Source organism: Aspergillus costaricaensis (assembly GCF_003184835.1).
Source record: "Aspergillus costaricaensis CBS 115574 unplaced genomic scaffold BO79scaffold_38, whole genome shotgun sequence".
Classification (NCBI taxonomy): Eukaryota; Fungi; Ascomycota; class Eurotiomycetes; order Eurotiales; family Aspergillaceae; genus Aspergillus; species Aspergillus costaricensis.
The window spans coordinates 30,293-55,983 of NW_020291838.1; the positions used below are offsets into that span (position 1 = coordinate 30,293).

Genomic DNA, 25,691 nt, shown 5'->3' on the forward strand with positions numbered 1-25,691 from the left:
AGTCATGGGCTGGGATGGGCGACCCACCTGGGACAGCTGCAAAGGCGACTGCCAGCCGTCCTCAGTCCTGAGTCCTCACAGTGCACAGCAAAACCACTGGGACCAAAGTTTGTCGAGTTCGTCGGGGGGAGATACAGTGGAATAGTGGATAACCTATCGTGATCAGCTTAACCCCCTATGGGCAAGATCGTCCAGTTGCGGGAGGCCTGACCGCCTGAGGTATCTCCCGTCCGTGTGGGCCTTGACGCCTGGACGGCCTGATGGCTGGAGCCTCCACGAACCATTCGGATGCTCCCGATCGGCTCCCATGGGACTGCACCCTCTTGACTTGACCACCTTCGCCTATCCCTTTCTCAGTCTCACTGAACTCGGTCAATTGTTTTCCAAAAAGAGTTGTCGGACTCGATAGATAACAAACTTGTTTGCCAAGGGTGACCCAGAAGATCTGTTGCTGACGCTCAGCTGATGAAAGCTCCTGTCTTTCTCTCTCTCTCTGCCTCGCTCCAAGTTACCCGGACTGAGTTGGCTGTCAGCCAGCCAGCCACAAGTCTCAGCACTGGCATATTTTTCCCGGTCGAGACTCACGTTTGTGGATTCTCCCTTTTCCCTCCCTTTTCTCTTATCGCTAATTGCTAGCTAATTGTTAGCTGTTCACTGGCTTTCGCTAGGAACGACCACATCAGACTTTCACGGATCAGATCGATCGGGCGGCCTCATGATGAACTTCACCAAATTAGTACGATGTGGATACCCTACCCATGCAGATCGTCTCATTCCAGTTAGCTGGTCTGATCCACTGCCTAGCTCATCCCGCGTAGATGGAAGGTTGCGTGTCAGTCTCTGCACGTTTCTGATTGCTTTTTTTTTCACCTGTCATAGCTGGGCCTTACTCTTCGATAGAGACAACAACCGTGTTCGAAGCTCATGGATGAAAAAGGTCACGATCTCAAGTATGGCGTGTTCAGAGATTGATGCCACTGACCTGGGAAGTCGACAGCGAGAAGCCACGAACACCTGGGAAAGTTAAATGAGGATGATCCCGTGTTGCGAACGCGTGGGTACCCTAAGGTCTACTCTTGATTGGACTCCTCTGCAATTCGTGTCGAAATCTTGTCCTTCTTCAATGGACTCCTCACTTCACTGGGATCCCCGCCAATGACCGCAGCCCCTACAAATATGCGCCTGTGCCGTGCCTACTCTGTACTGGTCTGCTCATCACCTCCTATCCCATCCATTTGGTGTTACCCTTGCATCCGAGGGGCTGCAGATGGACGAGGCCATCCTGCAACCTCCAATGATCGGTGAGCAGTGTGGGCTGGAGGTGATCCCCTCGGCTCAAATGTCAAGTTCTTTCAATCTCGACGCCATTGGCCAGATATTCGAGGGCTAGTTAAGCTGAGATGGGGGCTTAGAGTTCTAGAGGCCCACTCTGCCAACCTGCGGCGCTGCGCTCGGATGAACTTGGGGATTTCGCCAATAATTCGGCACCGTCCGGTGTTTTGCTCCGACCGCGGACCACTAAATGCCAACCTGCAATTGGCACCTTGGAGCCGAAGTGGAGGTGACCCTTCCCGGTTCCAGTGCCATGGTCCCGTTCGAATCGACATGGTTGCTTGGCATCGACAACTCGCCAAAACAAGTTGTAGCTTCTCTGTGACTACGGCACTGAGCCAGTGGGATTTCTTCTCCCCCCTCTCTGTAAGTATCTAAGTACGACTACAATGGTCTTCTTTGGTTCTGTTACCTAATTTGTCTCGACTGGCGAGGGGATCGCTTTTACCGCTCGCGTGGCGTCCTGAACCTTGCCAACGAGGTCTTGACGAGTCAATCAACTTCAGGTATCCTTTTAAGTGAAGGAATATGTAGATCCTGTACGCATCCCCGCATATCATTTGTCTCCCGTACCTTGGGCGATATCCAAGACCGACCTTGCACAGCTGAACCACGTTTGTTCCCACTTTGCACACGCCCCTTTTCTTCGGCCAACCCGACTTACTCCACTCTTTCCGGGACAAAGGTTCAGCCATACCCAAGGAGATCGTAGCACATTCTCGCGGGGCTTGATCAAAAGATCAGCAGCAACTTCGATACGGTGCACATGCTAGTGGTGTCGGACAATTACTATTGTCGCCTTTGGGATTCGAGGACTGGGTCCACAACATGGCGGGCACAGTTGATAATTTGTGATTTGACATTGGTTCCAAAGCATGATGACCCCATGCATTGTCTGTTTAAAACCCTATTCTTCCGACGGATCGCAGTCCCAATAGCTTGTGATTGATCTTTTCTTCTCCTCCTACTCCTCCTCCACCTTCTGCACCCTCTTTCTTATCCGCATTTCATTCCAATACACTCTATTTTGTCTTTGTTTGTTTATAAGTTATCTAAGTGGTATAATCATAATGTTGCGCAGATTCTCTTCGACGTTCAAAAAATCGTCGAAAGGCGATCGCGATTCTAAACCGAATGGAACGCAGGTGAACGGCCAGAAGCGCCAGTCGAAAGTCCCGGCGCCGCGCAAATCCTCTTCAGATGAGAGTCACAGCGATCACGGCGTCGAAAGCGATGACGGCGTGTCTGTTTTTGAAAAATATGCTCAGGTCTTGCATGCATCCCGGCGCCCTCTACCGAACCAAACCGGCGATGGCACCTATCTCGAGCAGGAGCATTCGGGGAGCTTGTTCAAGGACCTTCGCGCCTTGGGCTTCAAGGACATTGGCACCCTGAAGGACCTAATCAAAACGAAGGCCAAGGGAGAATACATTGATGACAAGACTATGCTCATGGAGCGTATTATCCAGGTGAGGCAAACAAGTTGGAGTTCTACCTTGACTGGCATGCATGCTAATTAACTCTTCCGACAGCTTGTCAGCAGCCTCCCAGGAAACTCAAAAACCCGCGTCGACCTCACCAACGCCTTTTTGGACGAACTGTGGGGTTCCTTGCCTCATCCTCCTCTGTCGTAAGTTGAGGCTTGATATTTGTCCCGTGAACTGCGCTCACGCTCATACTCGGCAGCTACATGGGAGAGGAATATGCCTACCGCTCAGCAGATGGTTCCAACAACAACCCTACACTTCCCTGGCTGGGCGCTGCGGGGACGCCTTACGCTCGCTCAATCGCGCCCCTGACTATCCAGCCCGGCGGTTTACCTGATGCCGGTCTTGTTTTCGACTGTCTTTTCGCGCGCGAGAAGTTTACCCCTCACCCTAACAAGGTGTCGAGTCTTTTCTTCGATTGGGCGTCCCTCGTCATTCATGGTTCGCTAGCTCTTTTCACCAACGTCACAGAGGAGCGCTAATCAGAAATATAGACATTTTCCAGACCGATTACACGACCCCTCATGTCAACAAGACTTCAGCCTATCTCGATCTCTCGATCCTGTACGGTGATGATCAGGAAGACCAGAACTTGGTTCGGACTTTCAAGGATGGTAAATTGAAGCCCGATACCTTTTCGGAACAGCGGCTCCAGGCTTTCCCGCCGGCCTGTTCCGTGTTGATGGTTATGCTGAGCAGGTTCGCAATACATTCGCTTCCTGACATACTAAAAACTTTCTAACTGGTTACTAAACAGATTCCACAACTGGGTTGTGGAGGAGTTGGCAGCGATCAATGAAAACGGTCGCTTCAACAAGCCCGATCCTCGTCTCGACGAAGAGAAGGCTAAGAAGGCCTGGGAAAAGTATGACAACGATCTTTTCCAGACCGGACGCCTGTATGTCATGTTCCAAATCGCATTACTGCAAGCATGCATTCCTGACGCTCTATAGGGTTACATGCGGCCTGTTCATCAACATCACGCTGTACGATTATTTGCGCACCATCGTCAATCTGAATCGCAGCAACAGCACATGGTGCCTGGTAAGTGAACACAGATGGCAAAGAAGCAAGGAGCAAGCTGACTAGCAACAGGACCCTAGAGTTCAGATGGAAGGCACTAAGAGTACCCCGTCGGGTCTCGGTAACCAGTGCTCTGTCGAATTCAACCTCGCATACCGCTGGCATTCTGCTATTAGTGCCAACGATGAGAAGTGGACTGAAGAGATCTACGAAGAGCTGATGGGCAAGCCTGCCTCGGAGGTATCCATGCGTGAACTTCTCTTCGGGCTCAAGAAATACGAGCAAGAGATTCCGAAGGACCCGTCCAAGCGCACATTTGCCGGTCTGAAGCGACAGGAAGATGGAACATTCAAGGACGAAGACCTCGTTAGAATCTTGTCCAATGCGATTGAGGATGTTGCCAGTGAGTGTAACTCTTACAAACAGAATAGCCAATTTACTTACCATTGCAGGCTCTTTCGGTGCACGGAATGTGCCCAAGGTCCTGAAATCTGTGGAAATCCTTGGTATTGAGCAGGGTCGCAAGTGGAACGTCGGCTCTCTGAACGAGTTCCGCAAGTTCTTCGACCTGAAGCCATACGAAAAGTTCGAGGACATCAATTCTGATCCGGAGGTCGCTGACGCTTTGCGACACCTGTATGAGCACCCAGACTATGTGGAGCTCTACCCTGGTATTGTCGCCGAGGAAGCGAAGGAGCCCATGATCCCCGGTGTTGGTATTGCACCTACCTACACCATCTCCCGCGCGGTTCTCTCCGATGCCGTGGCTCTCGTCCGTGGTGACAGGTACTATACTGTGAGTCAATCCAGCATGCCTGCCAGAAGCGTTGCTAACTATATGTCCAGATTGACTACAACCCACGCAACCTTACGAACTGGGGATACAATGAGGTCCGCTACGATCTCAACATCAACCAGGGATGTGTGTTCTACAAGCTCGCGATGCGGGCCTTCCCTAACTACTTCAAGCCCGACTCCATCTACGCGCACTACCCAATGACCATCCCCTCCGAGAACAGGAACATCATGAAGAACCTCGGTCGCGAGTCCCACTATTCGTATGACAGACCCCGCTACACGGAGCCTGTTCCGAACCTGTTGTCCTACTCCAACGCGCAATTAGTCTTGAACAGCCAGAAAGACTTCACTGTGCCCTGGGGTGGACTCAGCTCGATCCATGCCGGAAAGGGGGGCGCCGACTTCTGGAGCAAGTCATTCGACAATGAGCAGTGGAGAAATAGCGTCAAAGAATTCTACGAGGACGCCACCCTAAAGCTACTCAATGAGAAGTCTTGCAAGCTTGCTGGTAACAAGCAGGTTGACATTGCAAGGGAGTAAGTCGTCTAAACCGACGTAAGATAGTGACCATGCTAACGAGATCAGTGTCGGAAACCTCGTGCCTGTGCATTTCGTCTCCAAGGTCTTCTCGCTGCCACTGAAGACGAAGAGCAATCCTCGCGGCATCTTTACCGAACACGAAATGTTCATGATCATGGCGGTGGTCTTCAATTCCACCTTCTTTGATGTTGATCCTACCAAGTCCTTCCCGCTCCAGCATGCAGCCCGCGCGGTTTCCCAGGAGCTGGGTAAGGTTGTGGAAGCCCATGTCAAGTCCATCAACCACCCTGGCTTCCTTCACGGCATCATCGATAGCTTCCGCGACGATCACAATGCCCTGAAGGACTATGGAGATCAGCTGATCAAGCGCCTCTTGGAGAGTGGCCTGGGAGTCTCCGATGTGACTTGGGGCCAGATCTTGCCGGCCGCTGTTGAGATGGTCCACACCCAATCTCAAATGGTAGGCCTCCTATGCAGCATGTTATTATGTGCAACACTGACATTGGAATAGTTCACCCAAATAATCCACTTCTACCTTACCGAGGGCCAGCAGTATCTCCCGGAGATCAACCGCCTGGCCAATGAGAACACTGCGGAAGCTAATGACAGGCTCACCCGCTTTTGCCTGGAGGCTGTCCGCCTGAACGGCAACCTGGGCATTTACCGCGAGGCTCAGAACAACATCAACGTGTCTGATGAAACCGGCCAATACAGCGTCAAGGCTGGTGACAAGGTGTTTGTCGGCTCGGTACGTATCACCCAGTCTTGAAGCACGATCATCGCTAATACCACATAGGCGAAGGCAAACCGTGACCCTCAGGCCTTCCCATCACCCGACGAGGTTCGCCTTGACCGCCCTCTTGACTCCTACCTTCACTATGGCCTTGGCCCTCAGAGTGGCCTGGGTAAGGATGCCACCCTGGCTGCGGTGACTGCCATGGTGCGGGTTGTCGTCCGTCTGGACACTCTCCGTCCTGCTCCTGGCGCTCAAGGAAAGTTGAAGAAGATTCCCCAGGAAGCTGGGTTCTCTGTATACATGCGGGAGGACCATGGCAGCTACTCCCCGTTCCCGACTAGTGAGTTTGCCTTTGCTATTTGTGCATGAAATCTTGCTAACCTGGATTACTACAGCCTACAAAGTACACTATAACGGCGATGTGCCGGCGCCCAAGCGACAGGTCACGACTGCTTGAGATGATTGAAGATCTAAAACTTGTTGGGTCAAGTTGGTAAATGTGTTTTTTATAGGTCATGTTTGAGATATCCTTGTTTGTTTGATCAGAATGCTGTATTTTCGCAATGTATGCTAGTGCTTTAAATATACCAGTAAGAGCTTTTCTGTGCACCACAGATGTGTTGCGAATTAACTAGAAAGGTAATTCCATAACTGCTTAACGCTATTAAATCTAGCGCCAGTGCACAACAATTCCTACCTTCTTTCCAATGGCCTTTGACATCCTCTCGGGTGTAATCATATAAACACTATGAAGAAACATACCAAGCAGTGATCATGTCCAATCGCTTCAACGCACTAAGCGCCAGCGCCCAAGAATAGCCGAATATTCCACCCGCTCATTGAAAAGACATGGGTACTATGGGCACACGACCCTCTGAACCCTGCACCCACTTCCTCTTCTACATCTCACCTGATTGGAGGGTTTGGACATAGCGGCTCGTGCCGTCCGGTGAAAGCCAAAAAAAGAATTGTGAGACTGGCGGGGACCAGGACAGAACCAGGATCATGGACCCTGTGTGTGTGAATAGCGAATGGAAGACAAGCACAAGGAAGTGTCCTCTTGTGACTTGCCATTTATTGCGTAATTTATTGGGAGGGGAGAATGGAATCAGCCTTACAAGGTAAGAAGTGTTGTTCACTCTGTAATGTGTCTACCTAAATTGTCCTTCAAAGAGTTCAGTCTGTTGCCTATTGCAATAAAGTTTCGTATTAGTTGATGCTTTTTATCTGTGAAGGTTTCCTTTGCTTTTTCATTTCTTTTCTTTTCGAAGCATCCACACCTAATGGTTCATTACAAACCACCCACCGCACATGAACCACCAGTGTTTCCAAATGTTCCACTTTAAACCCACGAAAATAGCTTAACGTCCAGGGTCTGCGTTTGATCCGGTCTCACCCACGGAAAATACACCAATTAACTAAAGAGAATTCAAGGTAACCGCCTCAGCTCAGGGGAAACGCCCGGCGCTAGACTATTTACTAGGTAGCCTGGAACTTCCGAATCTAATCTAGTAACGTCGTAGCGCTAGAACCCGGTCCAGTACTCCATTTATTAGGCGCTGTTTGATGGGCGGCGATCGCCCCTCTTGATTCCTGTCCTGTCCTACATAACAGTAGTAGAAGTAGTATTAGTAGTAGTGGTTAGTAGGCTGTGTCGCATCCTAGTCTAGTCATTTTCGTGTGCCTTTTCTGTCTGACTGGCTGATCCCGGTCCAGGAAAAAGCATTGACAACTTATTTATCGGGGCGAGTGTCTTTTCTTGTCTTGTCTTTCTTGGTGTTGTTCATTTCCGAATGATAATCTCATCCACTTTCACTCTCACATCCACTTCTGTCTGGCTTTGATCAAGACAAGCTTCTCACCTGTTTATCATTTTTTGCTTGGTCTTACACCACACACATACACACGCCTGATTATTATTATTATTATCACAATTATCATTACCCCAAACTCCGAAATATCCTCCAATCCAATAAAGCATAATACAAAATGGTAGCCATCACCGCCCGCGACCGACCCAAAACCGACTACGAGCGATGGCTGGAACTCCAAGGCAACTCCGACGACAACGCAGCTGGCAGCGATGAAAAGAAATACCATCCTCCTGGCCCTCTACCTGTTCCAGAACATGGTGGTCAAGATGCACATGCAAAAGCAGACGATAATAAGCATAAATACACCCCTCACGGCACATTTCTCCATCATGGGTATCATCATGAACGGCCGGGAGCGTCAGCCGACAACGCTAACATCAACGCCAACAATCATCCACATCATGCACTACTACCACATCATCGCTTGGATAGGTCGTTTCCTGGAGAGTATGGAAGTGTTGCGATGAAGTTGGCGCTGCTGGTACTGGTGGTATTGGTGATACTGCGTGCGGTGCGGTTTGTTCGAGGCCGACGACATCAGCCTATTCGGTTACAGAGTCCGAGGACGGTGCAGGGTGGGTTTGGAGGGAGGGAGGATGGGGGGAAGAGAAATCTAGTTTGAGTATTTGAGGGGGTATTTCGTGGATATTGGATGTTGATACTATTCTTGGTTTCTGTTACTGGTGTTGAAGGAGTTGGAGGATATTCTGTATACACCTTGCTTTATTGTACTATCATGTATGTATGCTTTCATATCCTATCCCTCATAGTAAGCTCACAAGAATGCATGCTACATGAGGAACAAAATCCACCTGTCATTCAATGCATACATCAAGTTAACAGTCAAAGAACCCCGACCCAACTCAGGATCGGATCCTCCTTCATAAGCCTAAGCCTTAACCAAGCCCACCCCAAGCCGACGGGAGCGACAGCAGCCACTCCGCTCAGCACCGACCTCAATGCTCCCTGCTGGTTGGCCCACCCTTCATGTTCCCCGTTGGGGCTGCTATCAGCTAGTTCTGTCTCCTCTAATCTCTATCGAGTAAGTAGACTCTGAACTTGGAATGGATCTGCAAAGGGGCCCACTCAATATCAGAATATCGGTTCGATTGGATGTTCGGGGCGCTTGTGATATTGTACTAAGCTGGCAAGCTGGATAAGTGAGAAAGGGCGGCTGGAGTTATTAGGGATAGAATAGCTGATTGTAAAAGTCACTAACACTAAGTCTGAAAAAAGCAGGAGGATAAATCAAGTGGACTTACTAACTAACTAAACTGAAATGAGTAGTGGTGCCGGCGGGGCGAGATACTTAGTTTTCGACCGGCTATAATTAGGGGGAGAGGGGGGAGGGATGGATGAGGGCATATCCGTTAGCTTTAGTTACTGTTCCTGGTCGGGTGTTGCCGTTTTGGTTCGGAGGGTGTTTGTTATCCGATTTTGGTTGATACTGCTACTATGTACTAGAAACAATCTTTTGTTGAATGTGATTTACACAGCAACGATATAAGAGCTATACTTTTTACTCTGGTAATCATCCACAAAGTCGAGGCTGGAATACTAACAACGTTCGGGTCTCGGCTACAGGTCGATCGTAATCTCCCCGAGTTGTCGCTCTAATACCCGAGCCATGAAATGAGGTCCTGGCGCAGCACTGAGTGGAGACGACTAGTTAACAGCTGCATGCTAGCAACCACTAACTGTGAATAGAAGTAGCGCTGGATATAGCCAGGACATCGTTCATTTGCTATCTCATAGTCACAGACCCTGCGTTATTTTCAGCATCCCAGCCATTACCAATGCCTGCGTGCCAACGGTGCGTCCTTTGCTTGAAGCAGCATTTCTGGGTATATTCTTGTCTGCTAAGAACACTTACTTATCGCAAATCGAAGCTGAATCCAGTGCTTCGAGACGCGAGATACGGAAAGTGAAATTTCTTCTACACACCTGTTAGAATTAGGAGAAAAAAAACATGCTCCTTTGAGAGTTGTCATAATCAAGATTTAGCATGCAATATATACAATAAGTGAATCCACTCATCAACATCATGATGATTATATCCTTCCCCCATCCACACCCCCCGCCAACTCAAAAACAGGCGGCCTCGACCCCAACTCATAAACAGGAGGTCGTGAACCCAACTCATAAACCGGCGGAGCAAACACCAACTCAGCAACAGGTGGAGCGGCCGCATCTCCCTGCAGCTCCCTCGGATGATTGTTCTTAGTTCGATGACCTATATATGTCGAAGGCATATCATCATCTGCATGTCTCCGTGCGGCTTGTAACCTTCTCGAGATCATAAACCAGATGATGAAGATAATGAGTGCTAAGCCGGCGACACCACCTACTACCCCACCTGCGATGGCACCCGTATTCGTTTTGCTTTCTGTGTTTGAAGACGCATTTGTCGTAGGTTGCGCAGTCGCCGATGATATTATCGACGACGATAAACCACTAGTATCTGCTGTCGATGTAGACGAAGATGCATCTGACGTCACCGTAGCAGATGCAGTAGTTGATGTAGCTACTCCCAATTAGTCTCAACCCATCAAATCAAGCAAGCAGGCAGGAAAGAAAGATAAAACGTACACGAACTCGTCGTCGAAACCGGCGACAACAGACTAAACTCCGACCCCAACGTGGAGACATCATCCGTGCAGCCCACGAACCCATTCGACACCCTCGCAAACGCATCCAGCCCTCTCGAACAACAGAAATAATCATTCTCATAATACAAAAGGGCCGAGGTATTCCCGCAATGCGGATCCAGTTTGAGAATGTTGCCGCATGCTGCGGCAGAGTGACAGCAGTTCCCGGGGGCGCAGGTGGCGCCCTTGGGACAGCATTCGCGGTAGGGACCCCAGGTTGAACCGCAGTCGTTTTCGGTGTCGTAGCAGGTGCCGTTACGGCGGACGGGGTAGCCGAATGGAGGGGCGAGGTCGTTGGTGTCGTTGGCCATTGTGATGTTGCTGTTGCTCTTTGCTAGGGGAGGTAGAGGGCAGGGGATGTAGGGGCAGTCTGGGGAGGGAAAACAGACTGGGATAATTGATTGAGTTTCATGGAGGGTAATGATCGTTTTTGAAAAAGATGGAGATGGCTTGTTTTTAGAGCATGGTTCTTTAGTGTTCCCTCTTGGGTGGCTCGGCGGCTAATGATCTGCTAGCTCTGGTGTTTCGTGTTCTTGTGTTTGGTCTGGGGGGCCATATCTGCTACGCCTTTTGGAGTTGTTAAGCGCCCACTTCTGGTATGGCCAATGACTAGTTATCATGGGTTCGGGCGAGTGAAAAGAACTAGAAGTGCTCGAACTTAGCTGATGCTAGGATTGGCGCGCACAAGAGCAAATACTGAGCTGGGTAAGGCTGCATTCGGGACATCGTGTATAGTGCGAGTCAAGGCGGGGTGGATGGAGCAGCGTGGCCATTTTCTTCCCTTCAATTAGAAAGTAGTAGTCTAGTAGCAAGGCAGATTGATGGGGCATCATACCGACGAGTGCTTCATGATCCTTGTTAGTGTGTGTGGGCTAGACGAGTAGTCACATTGCTAGACTCCACCACCTGTTAACGTACTAACTCCCGGCCGCGCCGGCCACCCATGTTATGCCATACAAAACTGGTCTTTTGCGAGCCTAGTTTCATCAAGTCTAAAGATAATAGAGATAATAAATAATCTTGATGATTTTTTCTTTTCTTTCCTTCTTTTTTTGGGCTTTTGTAAACCGTTCCAAGAGAATACAAATAATATTTAAATATTTCAAGTAGTGAAACAGTATCCTATTATATCCATAAAGTTACATAAGATGCCTTATAAATACTCTGATATCTGATATAGTTTTCATATATAAATATGTAGAGAAATATATACTATTCTAGTTGAGATATATCAATTCTGAGATGGGGAGTTACACAATAGCTCTTTGAATGGCTCTGGACCCGAAAGCTTCACTACAAGAATCTGGATTTTTGGCACACTGAATTGGCACCTAGTATTCACTCGAAAGAAACTTGAATCTCCGTCATCAATGAGAAATATCGGGCTCGTATATTGCTCCCACGCTGCTGAATCTTTGGCACCCAATGTAGATTCCCATAAGTCTCGAGTTGCTCGGGGCCGCATACACCTTGTCGCTCCCGCCCTGCCGGGTAGTGCACTCCACAGTTGCTTTATCCTTACACCATACATCTCGCCACCCATAATCCATAGCTGTTTCCGGGGTGTACGGCGGTTCTAAGGCGAGACTAAGCCTCTGGCATTTGGGCGATGCGTTGTGCTCGACCTCGAAGTCAATCTCAACCAGCTCCGATCCTGCGACTGTAGCTGACATGCCGACTATATTATCATCCCGCGCAATATGAACGGCCTGGCGAGAGTCGGTGTCTAAATCGCCCGTGCTTGCCATGACACCTGATCTATAGACGAAGAGCAGTCCAATGATTGCGCGGCCTCGAAAGTAGGCTTCGATGGTGACTACCTTTTCGGGGCAGGTATTGTCATTCCATGTCTCGAAGTAGAGCTTCCGCACCAGGTTCAAAGGAGGAGAGACTTCTGGGACAAGTAGTCGAGGCCTCCGGTTTCTGTGGGGAGAATTCACTGCTCGGACGCGGTCCGAAGACTCGTTGAAGATCCATGAGATGGCTGTTAATTCCTCATCGAAGCAACGTTGGTATTCATTTCGTATCGTTCCAGTGGGAAAGGTATGAGGGTGCGGGGAACGAAAAGTCACACTGCGCGCACATGTTGTTTCGAAGCGTATGGCTGCGACTTGACCCACTGCCAACCCCGGAGACTCGGAAGAATAGCCCAGAGGAGCGATCCACACGGTGACTGATTGGATTTCTTCGTCCGGTGATATATCAAACCCATCTTCAAGTCCGTTCATCCACTGTCCAACAATGGCTGGACTGGGATGGTTGTAATACTCAAGCTTCAGGCCAGAGATGCCATTTTGGGGGCGGGACCAACCCGTTATGCCAGCGGATGCCTGAATCTTACGGATTCCCCTTAGTGATGCATAGCTTTGATAGTTACCTGAATTGCTGCCGTTAATAAAATGGGAGAATTTCTCGTCGTAACGAATTTGATCATCCGGCACCAGATGACATTCTCGGTCTAAGATGTGTGGAATTGTGGATGGTTCGTCACAGAATTGTGATTGGATACCGACTCGGATAAAATGGGTTCCGTGTGTCTGTCACCTGCTTAGCTATTGCTCGAACTAGTTCATGAAGCTTCACCTACCTTCTGGTGGGCAACAAGCCCTGTGATGAAACGGCCAGGCGGCAAGCTTGGTATTGGTGTAACAGATGCTTCGAGCCGATAGGAAAGGGGAGCCAATATGATAGACCGCTCATAGTTAGTTGACACCTTGACAAGGTTAGCATGGTGCACAGGCTGGTGGGAATAAAAAAGACAGACCTGTAGCCCACCAAGGCCTTCAGAATGATAAACATCACGATTATCTTCCACGATGCGTATCCCGCTGATACGTTCACCACTTGGGCCATTGATGGGAATTGAAATAGCACAACCACCCGTAGAACCAAAGAACACCGACTTTCCGTCGGCGTAGTGATAGCCAATGCCGATAAGAGGGTGTGGGTAGGATGTCATGTGAAAGTCTAGTCGGATCAACGACATGAGACATCTACCTCCTGGGCCACCGAAGTCAATATTTGACAGCGGTTCAAAGGCACGGGGTGACCCAGACGGTAGAAGGAGGCTGACAAGCAAGCCTTCATGCATGGGGGCATGGGGAATCCACAGTTGCGAAGGCGTGTGGAACGGCTCCTTTACGTCCGAATGAGTCCGATGCAAAGAGCTTTGATGGTCGTCAATCCAGTCAGCAAGGCCAAGTGAAACAATCTTAAACCGGTCTATGTCCGCAAGCAAGTGGTACTGATCTGCTCTTGTCGGAATCTGCAGTGTTCCTTGAGCAATGCCTGGGCCGTTGCTATGACCAATCCAGCATGATGAAGCAGAGTTATCGTATTGTAACTGGATTCCCACTAAGCCTTCCGAGCAAAATGCCACGCGAAAAGCCTTAATGAGGAGGTTTGTGGGCATGTCTATACAAGTTTCGGCAGCTGGATTGCGATAACCAATCAATCGACCAACGCAGTTGCCTTCGTCCGACGGCAATATATTGATACCAGAGATAAACCGGCGTGCGCCGATCTTGACAGTTGATATACCAATTCGCTTTTCATGTTCTTCCTGCGGGACCATGAAGGGCTGTGCCTTTCGATAGAGCACACGACATCCCTCTTGCAGGGGGCAATTTTCATCAATGTATGCCAGCTGACCTGAGAAGTAGCCCACAACCTTCGCTAGCCGTGGGCCCGCTTGGAAACTTTCTATATCAACCAAGGTGAAGTTGTTCCCTCGCATTAGCGATGGACAATAGTCCAGTCCGCCGGGGCCGCGTCGAAAAACGGAGTCTAGGTCCACAAGAGAGGCGATGGGCTCCAGTAGGTCCCGGATTCTCTTTCGATTGACCAGTGGTAGCGTGGCAGCTTTTAAAGATGCCCTCGTGGCGAAAAAAAGTCTGAACCAATTTTGTGATTCTGAAAGACAAGGGAAAACAAAGTCAGCCTCCTGGCCGAGAAGGAACCTACTCCGCCAATACGACCGTGAGAGCAAAGACATATCTGCGAGTACCGCTAAATCGTGGCATACTAGTCTCAGAGTGAGATGCTGTTCAAAGGGTATATAGGAAAAGATCTCAAGCAGCAGCTCGGTTGAGAGGTTTCTGAAAGCATGGTACCTCCTTTCCCCAACCTCTGCGAGGCTTCCTACTGTTGAGTTATCATGCGACAATTTTCGCCCGGGACTGCTCCCCAATTCTCCAGAAGCAGAACTGGAATCAGTCGGAAAATTCATAACCGAAATTGCACAGGGGTCAGCATAAAGATGGGAGTCCAGATCCACCGGCTGTATCCGCCCGAACACTTTATGTGTTCGCGCAGCGCCCGCATAGTCATGGCCGAAGTGGAAGATGGATGCTTCGAGGCACGGAGTGCAGTAGAGTTGGTAGAATACCATTTCAGCAATTGCGGCGTCAGTTTGTGATAGCGATCCGACTCGCCCATGGTTGAGCCTCAGAATGAGCATTTTCCAGCACGACTCGTGAAATCCGAAACACCATTGGCTATCCGATTGTTCGCAAAGCCTCCATTCATCTAGGGCGTCAAACGCTACATCGCCGTAGACTCGGTTGCTGTCCAGTGGTGCATGGAGGGTTTTCCGACCGCGTACTACCCCTACCCCCGTAGTTTTGATATGATCAACGGCAGGATTGGTCGAGTAGATACCCCGAACCTGTGCGTACCAAGGGCGGGCGCTGGACTGTGGAGTATCCGGACCATCCCAGTATGGGTCGGGCAGCAGAATCACCCCACAAAACGGACAGTAAACATTGGACACCATCTTGCGAGGTGGCACACTTGTGCCTTTCGTAGGGTTAAAATTGGTGAACTAAGAGCCTGAATGTTAAGTGCTTCGGGAGAGGGCATTAGATACGTCTGCTAGTCGGGAGCATGTTGGCGGAACAGTAATGAGGTTGCGCGTGGCCGCTGGAAGTTATGGGCTAGTTAATGGTCCAGAGCTCAAGTCCAAAGCTGTTATATTACTCCATCAGCGTAGGAGCATTGATGAGTAGGCTATTTTACCCCATATCAATGTTCGATCTCCCCGATGACACTCCTGGGCACATGTATGGACCTTTCAACTTGCGATTAGTCATGAAAATAATTCCGACTGCCACTCTTGGTGGGTAGCTCTTAAATAGCCATAGTAGTGATGTTATTTTATCATATCTTGTATACTATAACTTACTTAACAGGTAGTATAATGACAATACCTTAAGCCCCCGGCCCTCCCTTCATACATCGAAGCACATTCCAAATCAGTTGAAAGCCAATACCTCACTCAACAACCCAACAGAACATTCCCCTCTAATTTCCACACCGATTCACATCGCAATTAACACAGCACCGCTTCTCCGGTCCCTGAAACACTTCCTCCTCTGTCTGGACGGCTTCACGCTTATCGTTCGCTCCGCATCGCGCATAGGGATTGTCGCAGAGGATGCAGCAGCGTTTGGCGATGGATGAGTCCTATCCGTATGACATTGATTAGCATTTCCTTGAATCAAGTCAAGAAATAGAGAGAAAGAGATAGAGAGAAAGAGAAAGAGTGCAGTACCTGGTTATTGATTGGACTAGCCAGCGCAACAGGCAGAACCGCCAACGAGAGGAAAGTGATGATGCTGGAGGGACGCATTGCCCGATTTCTTTTTCAGGGTTTGAAAAGAATGTGAATTTCGTAAATAGCTTGAAGAGAATATTCAATTGTGATGATCTATTTTCTCATTCCCACCGACCATTCACCCCAATTTACACCCTCACTTCCCCTCTACTTACAACTTCTGTCCTGATCCGACCTCGGTCCCTCTTCGTCCGCGCAGGGACAACCACTCTTGGCAAATTGCCATGTCTCAGAGCAACTGGATCCATCAAACCAAGGCCGGGCTAATAAGCGATCAGCAATGTAAATTGCACGTTGATCAGATAAGATAATCAATCAATCCTTAGCGCAGGGTCTCGGAAGCATACCCCCTTTACGGTGGTTCTGTGACGTGTGTGTGCGGGATATGTGGATCCCTCTTTGATTTTTTTCCTATGGGAGGGGTGTGGGTTGTTGATTAATATCTAGAGGTTACTATAATATGTCGAGTTGTCGTATCCGACCAGGATGGATGGCATGGTCGTCTGATTCGGGTCGGTGTAGGGCCGTGATAGATTGATTAGTCGAGGTTCATACTTTTCTAATGAATCTAGTCTTGGTTGGATATATTCTTAACTTTTATTTGCAACTTCTTCTGCTATGTGATATGAAACTGAGATATTTTCTGGAGTCAAGTCGGTCTGGTTAGTGAGATGTAGCAGGGTGGTGACGTTTGTGTATGACTATGAATTCGGTCTATTTACATCTCATTACCATCTTATCTTCCTTCCATAATAACTGCTTTGTAGCTAGCTTAGCAGTAGCTATGGATCCCTGAATCCACAGTAAAACAGGACCCATATCGCCACCCTTCTTTCCCAAATAAGGTAGTATAAATTGTGGACCAGATACCTGGCACTCAAGTAAACAAATCTACACAGCATCTACTAGTATTTATAATCTGCTCCCTCTGAACATTTACTACTAATATACTTTGTGATATGCTAAATCTGAATGCAAGTATTCTTGAAAAGAATTATTCTTAATGAAATGTGTGTTTTCTCTTACGGTTAGTATGCCTGTGAATTAGAAACATACTAACAGTGTATACTTAGTATATGGTGCTGAGTTTTAATGCGAGATAATTTGATTATTGACTCCTATGCGTTAGTATGTAAAGATGATAAATTGTTCATACTCTCAATAGTTCTCATCTCGTAATGGTGTGGTCTGGTTTATTGTGTGATGTAATGATAAAAAAAAGTCCAGGCTGATAATAAGATATGCTATATAAATACTCATCATTTCTCATTATCTAATAGCAAACCTCCAAACACCATTGCTGCAAGCCCCTGTTGTAAGACTGAAGCAAATCAAAGCAATAAAGCAAAGCAGCAAGCAGACAAAACAAAATATACGCTCTAATCCGGTCATAGTACATACATTATAACATACAGACATGCATACATACAGACATCGTGACTAGCTGCTCGCTGCTTACGACGTCGCTGCACTCGTCCGCGCCGCGTTGCTCAGCTGTCGATGATACGAGCCAATGGTTTGGAAGCCCCTGTTATACCAGGTTAGTTAGTATACTGTCTTCCCCGAGAGGGAAAAGGCATGGAAGGCACCCACCTCGCCAGGTCAAATCCGCTCCCCTCCTCTTCGTCGTCCTCCTCGTCAGGTCGCTCGTTCTTCGTCTCCGGTTCACGGCGTGGTGGCATGCGGCCAGTCGTCATTCCATTGGCCGTGCCTGGCTTGCTGGGACTGGCTAGGTTCGGTGGTGGTGGACTGCTGCTAGGGATACTTCCCAGTCCGTCGCCCAATTCGCCCTTCAGTGGGCTCATGTCTGGCACGGGCCGGGCCGGCGTGCTGCCAATGTCTGCGAACTTCCAGAACTGCGCGGGAGAGCTCATGGGCATAAATTTAGATGGAATCTGTGCGGTGCTAGGCGGAGGCAGTCGTGGCTGCTGGCGTTGCGGTGCTGGCGTAATCATCGATGACGGGCCGTCATCGTAGTATGACGATGACAGCACAGGCGGGGATCCGGCAATGTTGTCTGACAAGCCATAAGTCCGACTGAGACTGGTGCCGTTGCTGGTGTTCTTCGTGGCGGATCGTGTGGGCAGAGGGGATGGTTCCTCATAGTCGCGGGTATTAGAAGGTCGCAAGGGAGCTCCTGCACCGTTCCGGGCGGCACGGGAGCCTCGTTCGGGAGTATACGCTTCTATTGGTGCAACCGGGAATGAGCTGAACCCAGGAGACGACACCGGTGGTGACTTCTTCGTGGCCGAAAACACCGCCTCCATGCCGTTGGCGCCCCGAGCGGCGGGATCCCTCGTGGCAGGTGACGACGGGGCGGACGATTGCGTTCCCTTCCGCAGCTGCTTCTTCCAGTACTCTTCGCGATATTCCGGGGCAATCTGCCATTTCATGCCTTTGCCGGGTTCGTCTGTGCGCCGGGGGACCTTCTGGAATGCTTTATTCAAGGACAAATTATGACGGATGGAATTCTGCTACTTGTTAGTATTTTCTCTTTCGACATAGAAGAGACTAATCTCACCTGCCAACCGCTCTGGGAGTGGCGGTAGAATGCGTACTTGTCCATGATCCAGTTGTAGATACTGTTCAGCGTAAGTTTCTCCTCCTCACTCGAGAAGATCGCCTGCGCAATCAATGTCGCATAGCTGTACGGTGGCTTCAAGTCCTTGGCTGCATCCTTGCTGTAATCGATCTCTTCCGTACTCTCCATCATCATACCGCGGTTATACAGCGGCGACTGCTTGGCCGTGCGCGCTCCCACCGTATCGGGCGACCGCGGGGGCGGCGTCACCTGACGCTTGAGGAACTGCGGTGCGGGAGCCAGCGAAGGGGCGCCCGTCGTGGCTGGGGCTGCATCCGCAGTAGCGGCCGTCGAGGGAGGCTGGGGATGAGCATGCTGGGAGGCATCCCAGGTAGCCACATCCTCCTCTCCGTTGGCGAGACGCTGGGCGCGTTCCACAAAGGTGGGATGAATATTGGCCTTATCGCCGGGCGTGACGAACATCATCTGGGTATTGGCGATCTCAATGATATCACCACACGAAAGGATCGCATCGGTGCCGCGCTTGAGGATCGCACTGTTCAAACGTACGCCGTTCCGACCGTTGACGCGGATGTGCCAGGACGCCGTTTCCTCGCCATCGTAAAAGATCTCCGCGTGCAGGCGTGACACAAACTTGCTCGGTCCCAAATCCACATTTACCTCCGGCAGCGCGCGGGCGGCGATTGTAACCGGGCTTGACTGTTCATCCAACTTTTGTTCGCGGTCGGGCTCGCGGCCAATATTGACGTGGAGGGTTTTGACGTAGTAGGTCCAGTTGCGGCCGGCGATTTTGGCGTAGGCGCGGATGCTCTGCTTATTTTCGGTTTTCGCGTTGGAGTGATCACGGAGCACGCGTACTTCTTCGCGGGCGGTTTCCAGATACGAGATCACCATATCCACCAAATCCTGGTTTTCCGACAGTTCCTGATCGGGGGACGAGTCATCGGCTTCATCGGCAGATTCCTGCTTCACGGGTCGAGGCTGGGGAGAGGCACGGTGATCAATCTATTCTTGTAAGTCAACAGCTGAGCCTTCTGATATACCGCTGGGCTCTCATCTACTACCCACCTTGCGCTTCTTGTTGGACGGCCGCGTCGGGGATGAATCCGGAGCCTCCGCGTCCGATGTTTCCTGCAGCTGGATTTCCTTGCGCCGCGCGCGACGACGGTTGGAGAGTGGCATGGTGGTGGTTAAAATGGGACGATCGCAAGACCGGGGTTCAGCGTCGAAATCCTCTAATCTGTATCGTCCGTGGTCTGGTCGCCAGCGTGGATGTCTAACGGGTCTAATCTAGGAGCGTGGTGTGGGTGGTGATGTGATGTTGAGGGTAGAGGGTGAAGCTAGCGGTCGTGTGTGTTGACGTCGAGTCGCAGGAAATCCGCGGCGAAAGCAGACCAACCGTGATGAGCTCAGCCGGAACAGAAATTCACAGACAAATGATCGACGAGAAAATGAATGACGACCGAACGAAGGGCAGGCGAAAATCCAAACCCAAACCGGGATGGCAGGTCCAGGCAGCAAGAACCAAGGGAACGTTTGCCACTCGCGCAAGACGGACGCGAACTGGAGGAAGAGGTAGTGGAAGTGGCTGACTGATGCAGACGAGAAAAGGGCCAGCCACCGCGGGGAGAGACCCGGTCGCGAGAGAGTTTGGTTCGGGTGTAATGTCGATCGGGATTGTAAGTAGTAAGTCGATGGTAGTAAAGTAGGTAGGACAAAGGGATTGTGTAAGACAAAGTGATAGGGAGTCAAATTGTGGTAGGAGTTGAAAAAGAGAAAAAAGACAACTCTAGCAGTAAAATGCAAGAGAAGCAAAGAGAAAGAAAAGAGAAGAAGAAGATTGATGGACCAGCAAGTTGCAACGCAAAAGCAACGGCCGTGAATGGATTGCACGCAAACGCGCCGCGGGTTCCAGGTTTGGACCAAACAAGATCAAGCGTGACCGCTTCCGTTGTGGGGAACACGCCGAAGAATGAATTCAATCACCGCCAACCTTCTTTCTCTTTTTATTATTTTTCACTTGTGCTCAGCTGTCGTCTTTCAACACATTCATGCCAGTTGTTGTTGTTCGGTCTCGCTCATATATCGCCAATTTAAGGTTGATCGCCCTTGTCCGATCTGGATCTGAATCAGTACCATTCCTTTCCAACTATTTCTCCATTCTCCTTTTCTCTCTCTCTCTCTCTCTTTCTTTCTTTAATTGACTAACCTCTCCCCTTTCCCATTATCGAACCTCCCCCGACCGCAGTAGATCCCCGTTTTAATATGTATGTCCACCAGTGGAGGCTGCCGCAACCGCCGTAAACAGGCAGTGGAGCCCACCAGCTGCATCCCTCCCAATGCAAGGATGTAGGATGGAAGGAAGACCACGGCCTAGCCGGGTGCAGTTGCTCGTGCTGTTTTTGCTCCTTCTTTCTTTTCTTTCTCTCTTTTCCACCGCCTTCATTCTCTCCCCTCGAGAGATAAGTATTTAGTTACTGTGTATATCACGGTCTACTCTCAAGTGTCGGATGTACCTGTAGCTACAGCCAGCACCAGCACAAAGATCCCAGTCAATAAAAATAATGACATATCCACAATAATGACCATGTCACCATCAGCCTTCCGGCTATGATCGGAGTCTCCGGAACACCCTTGTTTGGGACAACCATAATACTATGACTGAGAGAGAAAAGCATTCATCGGAAAACAGAGCAAGTGACTGGCCGACCGGCATCCTGACAGGGTTCCATTTCCATTCTTCCCCATTGGGGAAAAAGCATCCTTCGGCCTCCTTCCCTCTCCACCGGATCAGGCAAGGTGGAAAAAAGCATCATCGAGGGCACGTTCGAACCCTGCTGATCCATGTCTGCGAGGGTCGGATCAACGTATCGCCTCGTCGCCCATCGCTGCCCCTGCGCTTGATCCATCCATTTCTCAAAACTCTCCGCTGCGCTGGTTGCGTCATGCCTCTCCGCGTGCGGTTTAGTGGCCCGCCATCGGAATGTCTGCCAATCTGGCTCTCCATCACAGCCTACCCGACCCAGCGAAAACAGCCTGTAGCTCTACGCACTTGGGAACTATTTGTTTGTCTACAATTTACAGGATTGAGCTCAACAGAAACAGACGTTGTTTGTCCTTGAATGGAAAGATAAGCTAGCCAGATGGGACGCCATTTGGATTCGGCGCCGTGTCCCATGCATTCCGCGGCGCCATCCATACACACACCTCCAACAGAACTCCGTGTAAAAAGAAACAACAAGGAATGAGAGAGGAGACGTAAATAAAAGGAAGTAAATCCCAGGGCTGGGCCCACATATACACGGCCCATGGCCCATGGGTGTAATCACACTGCGTTACCACGTGCACGTGGACAGGGAATCAAACTAGCACCCAGATAGTTCGTAGCAACCGGAAGTACTCGCTCCGGAAGAATCAAATATAACAGAATATAAGCCCAGAGAGAAAGAAGGAAATATTGTCCAGCAAACAAGCTAAGGCATCTTCGAATCGCCATCTTCATCTACCCCACGTAGTGTCGGGTACATCACCACATCACCTGTCTCCGGCTTCACAGCCGGTTCCTCGGCCTTACTTGGAGCCTCGGTTTCCACCCCCTCCATATGAGTATCTGGGTTGGCCTCTGGTGTCTGCTCATGAGTGCTGCTGTTTCTGCTGCTGCTGTTGCCGCCGCCAGCCTCCTGGTTCTCAAATTCGCCCCGTTCCAGCCGGGAAGCAATGTAGTTGCGCAGATACTCAATCAGCCGCACCTTCTCCACCCACTGTACATCTGCCCGCTCGGCCACTTCCGTCGCCGCCTGGGCGGTCCGCAGGGTTGCCTCAGCTTCCGCGGCAGTGCCCGAAAGAGCCGGGTCGATCAAGCTAGCAGAGATGCGCTCGGGTGAGGATGGCGAAGAGTGCTCCTTGGCCTTAGGAGTACGCTCACCCTCATCCTTGCTGTCCTGGGTAAGATCCATCTCCTCGCTCAGCTGACGAGTCTCTGGACGAGCGCGCTGCAGCGTGCCACCCGTGTACCGGCGGCGATCATCGTGGTCGAAGATGCCCCCGAGGGTAGACGGCGGCGCGGTACTCGAAGCGGTCGGGTACCCAGCCGCCATGCTGTCAGCCATTGTAGCGGACGGCAGACGAGGGTACATGCTGCCTCCTTCATGGTGAGGCGGCGAGACCCTTGTCGCCGATGGCAAGGAAACGGGTGAGCGACCGGAGGTGTACGACTGAGCGCTGGACGGCGGCGTGAGGGCGGGAGTGCCTGTGGAAGGCGAGTGGGTGGCTGGGTTTGGCATCATTGAGGCAGAGCTGGTTGCTGTCGCATGGCTGGGCGGCAACTGGGTAGGAGGCGAGTGGGTGGTGCGGTAGCTCATGCCACCATGAACGTAATGAGCGCCCGGCTGGGCAACACCCGCAGCAGCCACATTGTCGTCGTTCTCATATATAGTATCCTGCATCTGCTGCAGGAACTGATCAATATTGATCAGGTCGTTCTTGGTCCGCACGTTACTCATGGGCGGCAGGTGGTAGGCCGGTGCGGAGGGGGCACCCCCGGGGCTGTATCCGCCACCACCAACGGCCACTGGCGCAGGCATCGGCTGGTACTCAGGCAGGGGCCCGCTGCTCAACACAGGGAGCGACAGGCTCTGCAAGCCCAGCAGACGCTGGCCGACAGCAGCATAGGAGTTCGGGTCGAACTGACGCCGTTTCAGGTCGCCAAAGAACTCATTCAGGGCATCGTAGCCGCGCTTCTTGGATTCATAAGAAGCGTGGGTAGCCTCTGGGCCGTGGTTCAGGGCGTAGTAGACATTTCCGTAGGACGGGTTGGCAGGCTGAGGGGGAGGGTGCGATTGGTAATACTGGGGAGCGCCATGCGCATAGCCCTGGCTGGGGACCGCGTTCAACGCGGGCTCAAAATAGTGCGTAGCGGTCGCATAGCCTACATCTCGTGTCAGCCGGCAGTGCAGAACAGTCAGAGTGGGAAACGCTTACCCTTGGCACCTCCACCGAACATCATGTCCGGATTCCGGGCTCCAGGCTCCGGCGATCGGACCAGAACTGAATCGTCGGCATGGGTCTTGACGTGCTTCTTCAAATCCTGGGGGCGCTTGAAGGCTTTCCCGCAGAAATCACACTTGTGTGGTTTAAGCGGTACATGCACGCGGATGTGAGAGGTGATGTGGTCGCGCTTGACAGTGGTAGTGCGACAGCTGCCCCATTGGCAGGTCAGGTTGAGGTTGTTTGTGCTCTTGCGGCCGACGTGACGCTCGCACACATGTTCCTAAGCCGAGGCGGTCAGCTACCCCATCCAAACGAGGATGTGATGAGTCAAGCCAACACGTAGCCCATTGCTAGTGGACTGTATCATCACAGTAGAGATGTAGAATAGAAAAACAGGAGAACTCACGTAAAGAGCTTCAGGGGAAGGGCACTTCTCCGAGCAACCCTGCCACAGGCAGGACAACTCCTCAGAAGGACGAGTGGTGGTGCCGTTCATGGAGGGATTTGCCACGGCAGCCGAGGCAGCCGCAGCCGTCGCGGCCGCAGAAGCAGCGGTCGCAGAGGATACCTGAGCAGGTTGCTGAGCTGAAGGAGAATCCTGGGAAGTTGAGGTAGGCATGGGAGCGGCGGTCGTCGAAGGGGCCGTCGTGGTGTCTTGGGGTTCCGACATTGCCAAGAAAAATCTTTCTTGTCCCTTTCTTGGGAGCAGCGGAAGTAGAAAGCAACTCAACACAAGTCCGCCTCAAGCGTGCAAGGGGAAGAAAAGATGGGGAGACCCAAGACTCTTGGTGCTAATAAAGGGAAAACAAGAGAATCGACTACGACAGATGGCGCGGTGAGGGAGTGGCGGACAAGAAAATTGACAGATGCGCACACCGACACCGGATATCTGGAAAAGGGAGAGAATTGGAATTGGCCAGGAGGAGGAAAGGGGAAAAGAAAGGACAGCAAAAGTGTTGTTAAGATCACGAAACACAAATGGCAAATATGAGCAAAGAGAAATACGGGGGGGGGGATGTGAAAGTAATAAGGGAAACTAACAGATTGCCGGACCAGAGGAAGAGGAACAGCAGAGAATCAGGGGGGGAGTAGGGGAAGGGAGGAAGTCTTGGGCCGAGAGGGGGAGGCTTGGGTTCAGAGCCGAGCCTTGCCTAGAAAAGGCCGCTTGCACAGCCGGGCGGAAGACGGGGACAAGACTGGCCAGGATGACAAGACGCGACAAGCCTGGAGGCCTGGGCACCGGCCGGGCCAAGAGGCCGTGCGGGGCTGGTGGCGTGTGTGTAAATGTCTGCCTGCCCTTTTGTGACTCTTCAACTTCGGCTGCTATTACTGCGACCACTACAAATGGCTGTTATTTGCTATACATGTCAGTCCACCCATCTTAATACTGAATATATACTCAAGTGAAAATTTATTCGCAAGTAAAAGTACCTGCACACATAGCGCATGGTTCCCCTCACAAACCCCAGTCAGTAATCTACTAGTCTCACTAGTAGTGCAATAACAGGCCGTCAAATAACGCAGTGGGCTTATTACTAGTAATAGTTAGCGACCGTCTCAATACGGTAATTATACACCAACAATCCCCTGTCATCCACTCAAAAACCCCGCGCCGACCGATTGCATTTTTGGAAATCCTTTGTTAGTCATCCCCCATCATGGCATTCCAAATGTCTCACTCTCTTGCCCGTCTTTTCCTCAATTTTCAGGCACATGGATCGGTAACAGACCATGTGGTGGACTTCTTTTCTCTGCTCGGAGGAACTGCCACATTGCCTTGCAATGCCAATAAATCTCCTCCACCCGCTTCTTCACGTTCTTCTCTTTTTTGCCCTCCTCCCCCTCTTGGCACCTTTCCCGCTCCGTGGATGAAGTCTTGGAAGGTCACATCTGACCGTGGTACGATGCCTGAGTTGGTCAGGTTTCCTCTTAGTCAGAATGGCCCCTCCCTTGGCATGTAAGACGGAATCCATCGGGTCTTTCTGGCGCGGAGCACGAATAGGAAAGGTTGGGGAGGGGGACATCCCTGTCAAACTAAGTTTCCCCGTGGTTCTTTGTGTGTCTGGTTGTTCGAAAAAGACACATACCAGTAGACTAAATATTTTAGT

At 50.8% G+C, this 25,691-nt stretch overlaps 8 protein-coding genes across 8 annotated transcripts; 2 read left to right on the top strand and 6 right to left on the bottom strand.

Moving 5' to 3' along the window:
• Window positions 1-2,321: 2,321 nt before the first annotated feature.
• Window positions 2,322-6,507, top strand: BO79DRAFT_290305 (peroxidase/cytochrome P450 family protein). Its single transcript, XM_025688878.1, has 13 exons — window positions 2,322-2,801; window positions 2,865-2,962; window positions 3,019-3,260; window positions 3,314-3,518; window positions 3,577-3,717; window positions 3,773-3,863; window positions 3,915-4,245; window positions 4,295-4,638; window positions 4,689-5,176; window positions 5,226-5,640; window positions 5,692-5,928; window positions 5,977-6,256; window positions 6,312-6,507. Exons 1-13 carry the CDS (start codon window positions 2,403-2,405, stop codon window positions 6,371-6,373), a joined length of 3,333 nt encoding a protein of 1,110 aa, XP_025535453.1. The 5' UTR covers window positions 2,322-2,402; the 3' UTR covers window positions 6,374-6,507.
• Window positions 6,508-7,600: 1,093 nt separating this feature from the next.
• On the top strand, window positions 7,601-8,399 carry BO79DRAFT_180523 (uncharacterized protein; the record flags this gene model as incomplete). Its single annotated transcript, XM_025680087.1, has 1 exon — window positions 7,601-8,399. A coding segment is annotated over exon 1 (492 nt), but the record flags the coding sequence as incomplete, so codon positions are not given.
• A 1,442-nt stretch (window positions 8,400-9,841) lies between these two features.
• BO79DRAFT_202254 (uncharacterized protein) lies at window positions 9,842-10,813 on the bottom strand (the record flags this gene model as incomplete). Its single annotated transcript, XM_025681642.1, has 2 exons — window positions 10,386-10,813; window positions 9,842-10,314 (listed from the first exon to the last, which is right to left on the bottom strand). The coding sequence occupies exons 1-2, from the start codon at window positions 10,747-10,749 to the stop codon at window positions 9,842-9,844; spliced, it is 837 nt and encodes a 278-aa protein (XP_025535455.1). The 5' UTR covers window positions 10,750-10,813.
• A 992-nt stretch (window positions 10,814-11,805) lies between these two features.
• On the bottom strand, window positions 11,806-15,212 carry BO79DRAFT_202256 (uncharacterized protein; the record flags this gene model as incomplete). The annotated part of the gene is made up of 3 exons (XM_025681643.1): window positions 11,806-12,975; window positions 13,026-13,151; window positions 13,203-15,212. The coding sequence occupies 3 exons, from the start codon at window positions 15,210-15,212 to the stop codon at window positions 11,806-11,808; spliced, it is 3,306 nt and encodes a 1,101-aa protein (XP_025535456.1).
• A 527-nt stretch (window positions 15,213-15,739) lies between these two features.
• BO79DRAFT_259022 (uncharacterized protein) lies at window positions 15,740-16,067 on the bottom strand (the record flags this gene model as incomplete). Its single annotated transcript, XM_025686348.1, has 2 exons — window positions 15,740-15,901; window positions 15,990-16,067. The coding sequence occupies 2 exons, from the start codon at window positions 16,065-16,067 to the stop codon at window positions 15,740-15,742; spliced, it is 240 nt and encodes a 79-aa protein (XP_025535457.1).
• A 1,440-nt stretch (window positions 16,068-17,507) lies between these two features.
• Window positions 17,508-19,776, bottom strand: BO79DRAFT_232147 (putative forkhead transcription factor Fkh1/2; the record flags this gene model as incomplete). Its single annotated transcript, XM_025684211.1, has 4 exons — window positions 17,508-17,580; window positions 17,646-18,523; window positions 18,574-19,599; window positions 19,663-19,776. The coding sequence occupies 4 exons, from the start codon at window positions 19,774-19,776 to the stop codon at window positions 17,508-17,510; spliced, it is 2,091 nt and encodes a 696-aa protein (XP_025535458.1).
• Window positions 19,777-21,563: 1,787 nt separating this feature from the next.
• Window positions 21,564-21,985, bottom strand: BO79DRAFT_51721 (uncharacterized protein). The gene has a single exon (XM_025689363.1). The coding sequence runs from the start codon at window positions 21,902-21,904 to the stop codon at window positions 21,608-21,610; it is 297 nt and encodes a 98-aa protein (XP_025535459.1). The 5' UTR covers window positions 21,905-21,985; the 3' UTR covers window positions 21,564-21,607.
• pacC (putative C2H2 transcription factor PacC) lies at window positions 21,688-24,615 on the bottom strand. Its single transcript, XM_025688879.1, has 3 exons — window positions 23,990-24,615; window positions 23,575-23,863; window positions 21,688-23,521 (listed from the first exon to the last, which is right to left on the bottom strand). Exons 1-3 carry the CDS (start codon window positions 24,251-24,253, stop codon window positions 22,068-22,070), a joined length of 2,007 nt encoding a protein of 668 aa, XP_025535460.1. The 5' UTR covers window positions 24,254-24,615; the 3' UTR covers window positions 21,688-22,067.
• Window positions 24,616-25,691: the final 1,076 nt, after the last annotated feature.

Coding starts and splice junctions, on each gene's coding strand:
- BO79DRAFT_290305 (XM_025688878.1), top strand. CDS start 2,403: ATGTTGCGCAGATTCTCTTCGACGTTCAAAAAATCGTCGAAAGGCGAT. Junction 2,963..3,018: donor TTGCCTCATCCTCCTCTGTC/GTAAGTTGAGGC, acceptor CATACTCGGCAG/CTACATGGGAGAGGAATATG. Junction 3,718..3,772: donor CTTTTCCAGACCGGACGCCT/GTATGTCATGTT, acceptor GACGCTCTATAG/GGTTACATGCGGCCTGTTCA.
- BO79DRAFT_51721 (XM_025689363.1), bottom strand. CDS start 21,904: ATGGGCCGTGTATATGTGGGCCCAGCCCTGGGATTTACTTCCTTTTAT.
- pacC (XM_025688879.1), bottom strand. CDS start 24,253: ATGTCGGAACCCCAAGACACCACGACGGCCCCTTCGACGACCGCCGCT. Junction 23,864..23,989: donor CTTCCCCTGAAGCTCTTTAC/GTGAGTTCTCCT, acceptor GCCTCGGCTTAG/GAACATGTGTGCGAGCGTCA. Junction 23,522..23,574: donor GTTCGGTGGAGGTGCCAAGG/GTAAGCGTTTCC, acceptor CACGAGATGTAG/GCTATGCGACCGCTACGCAC.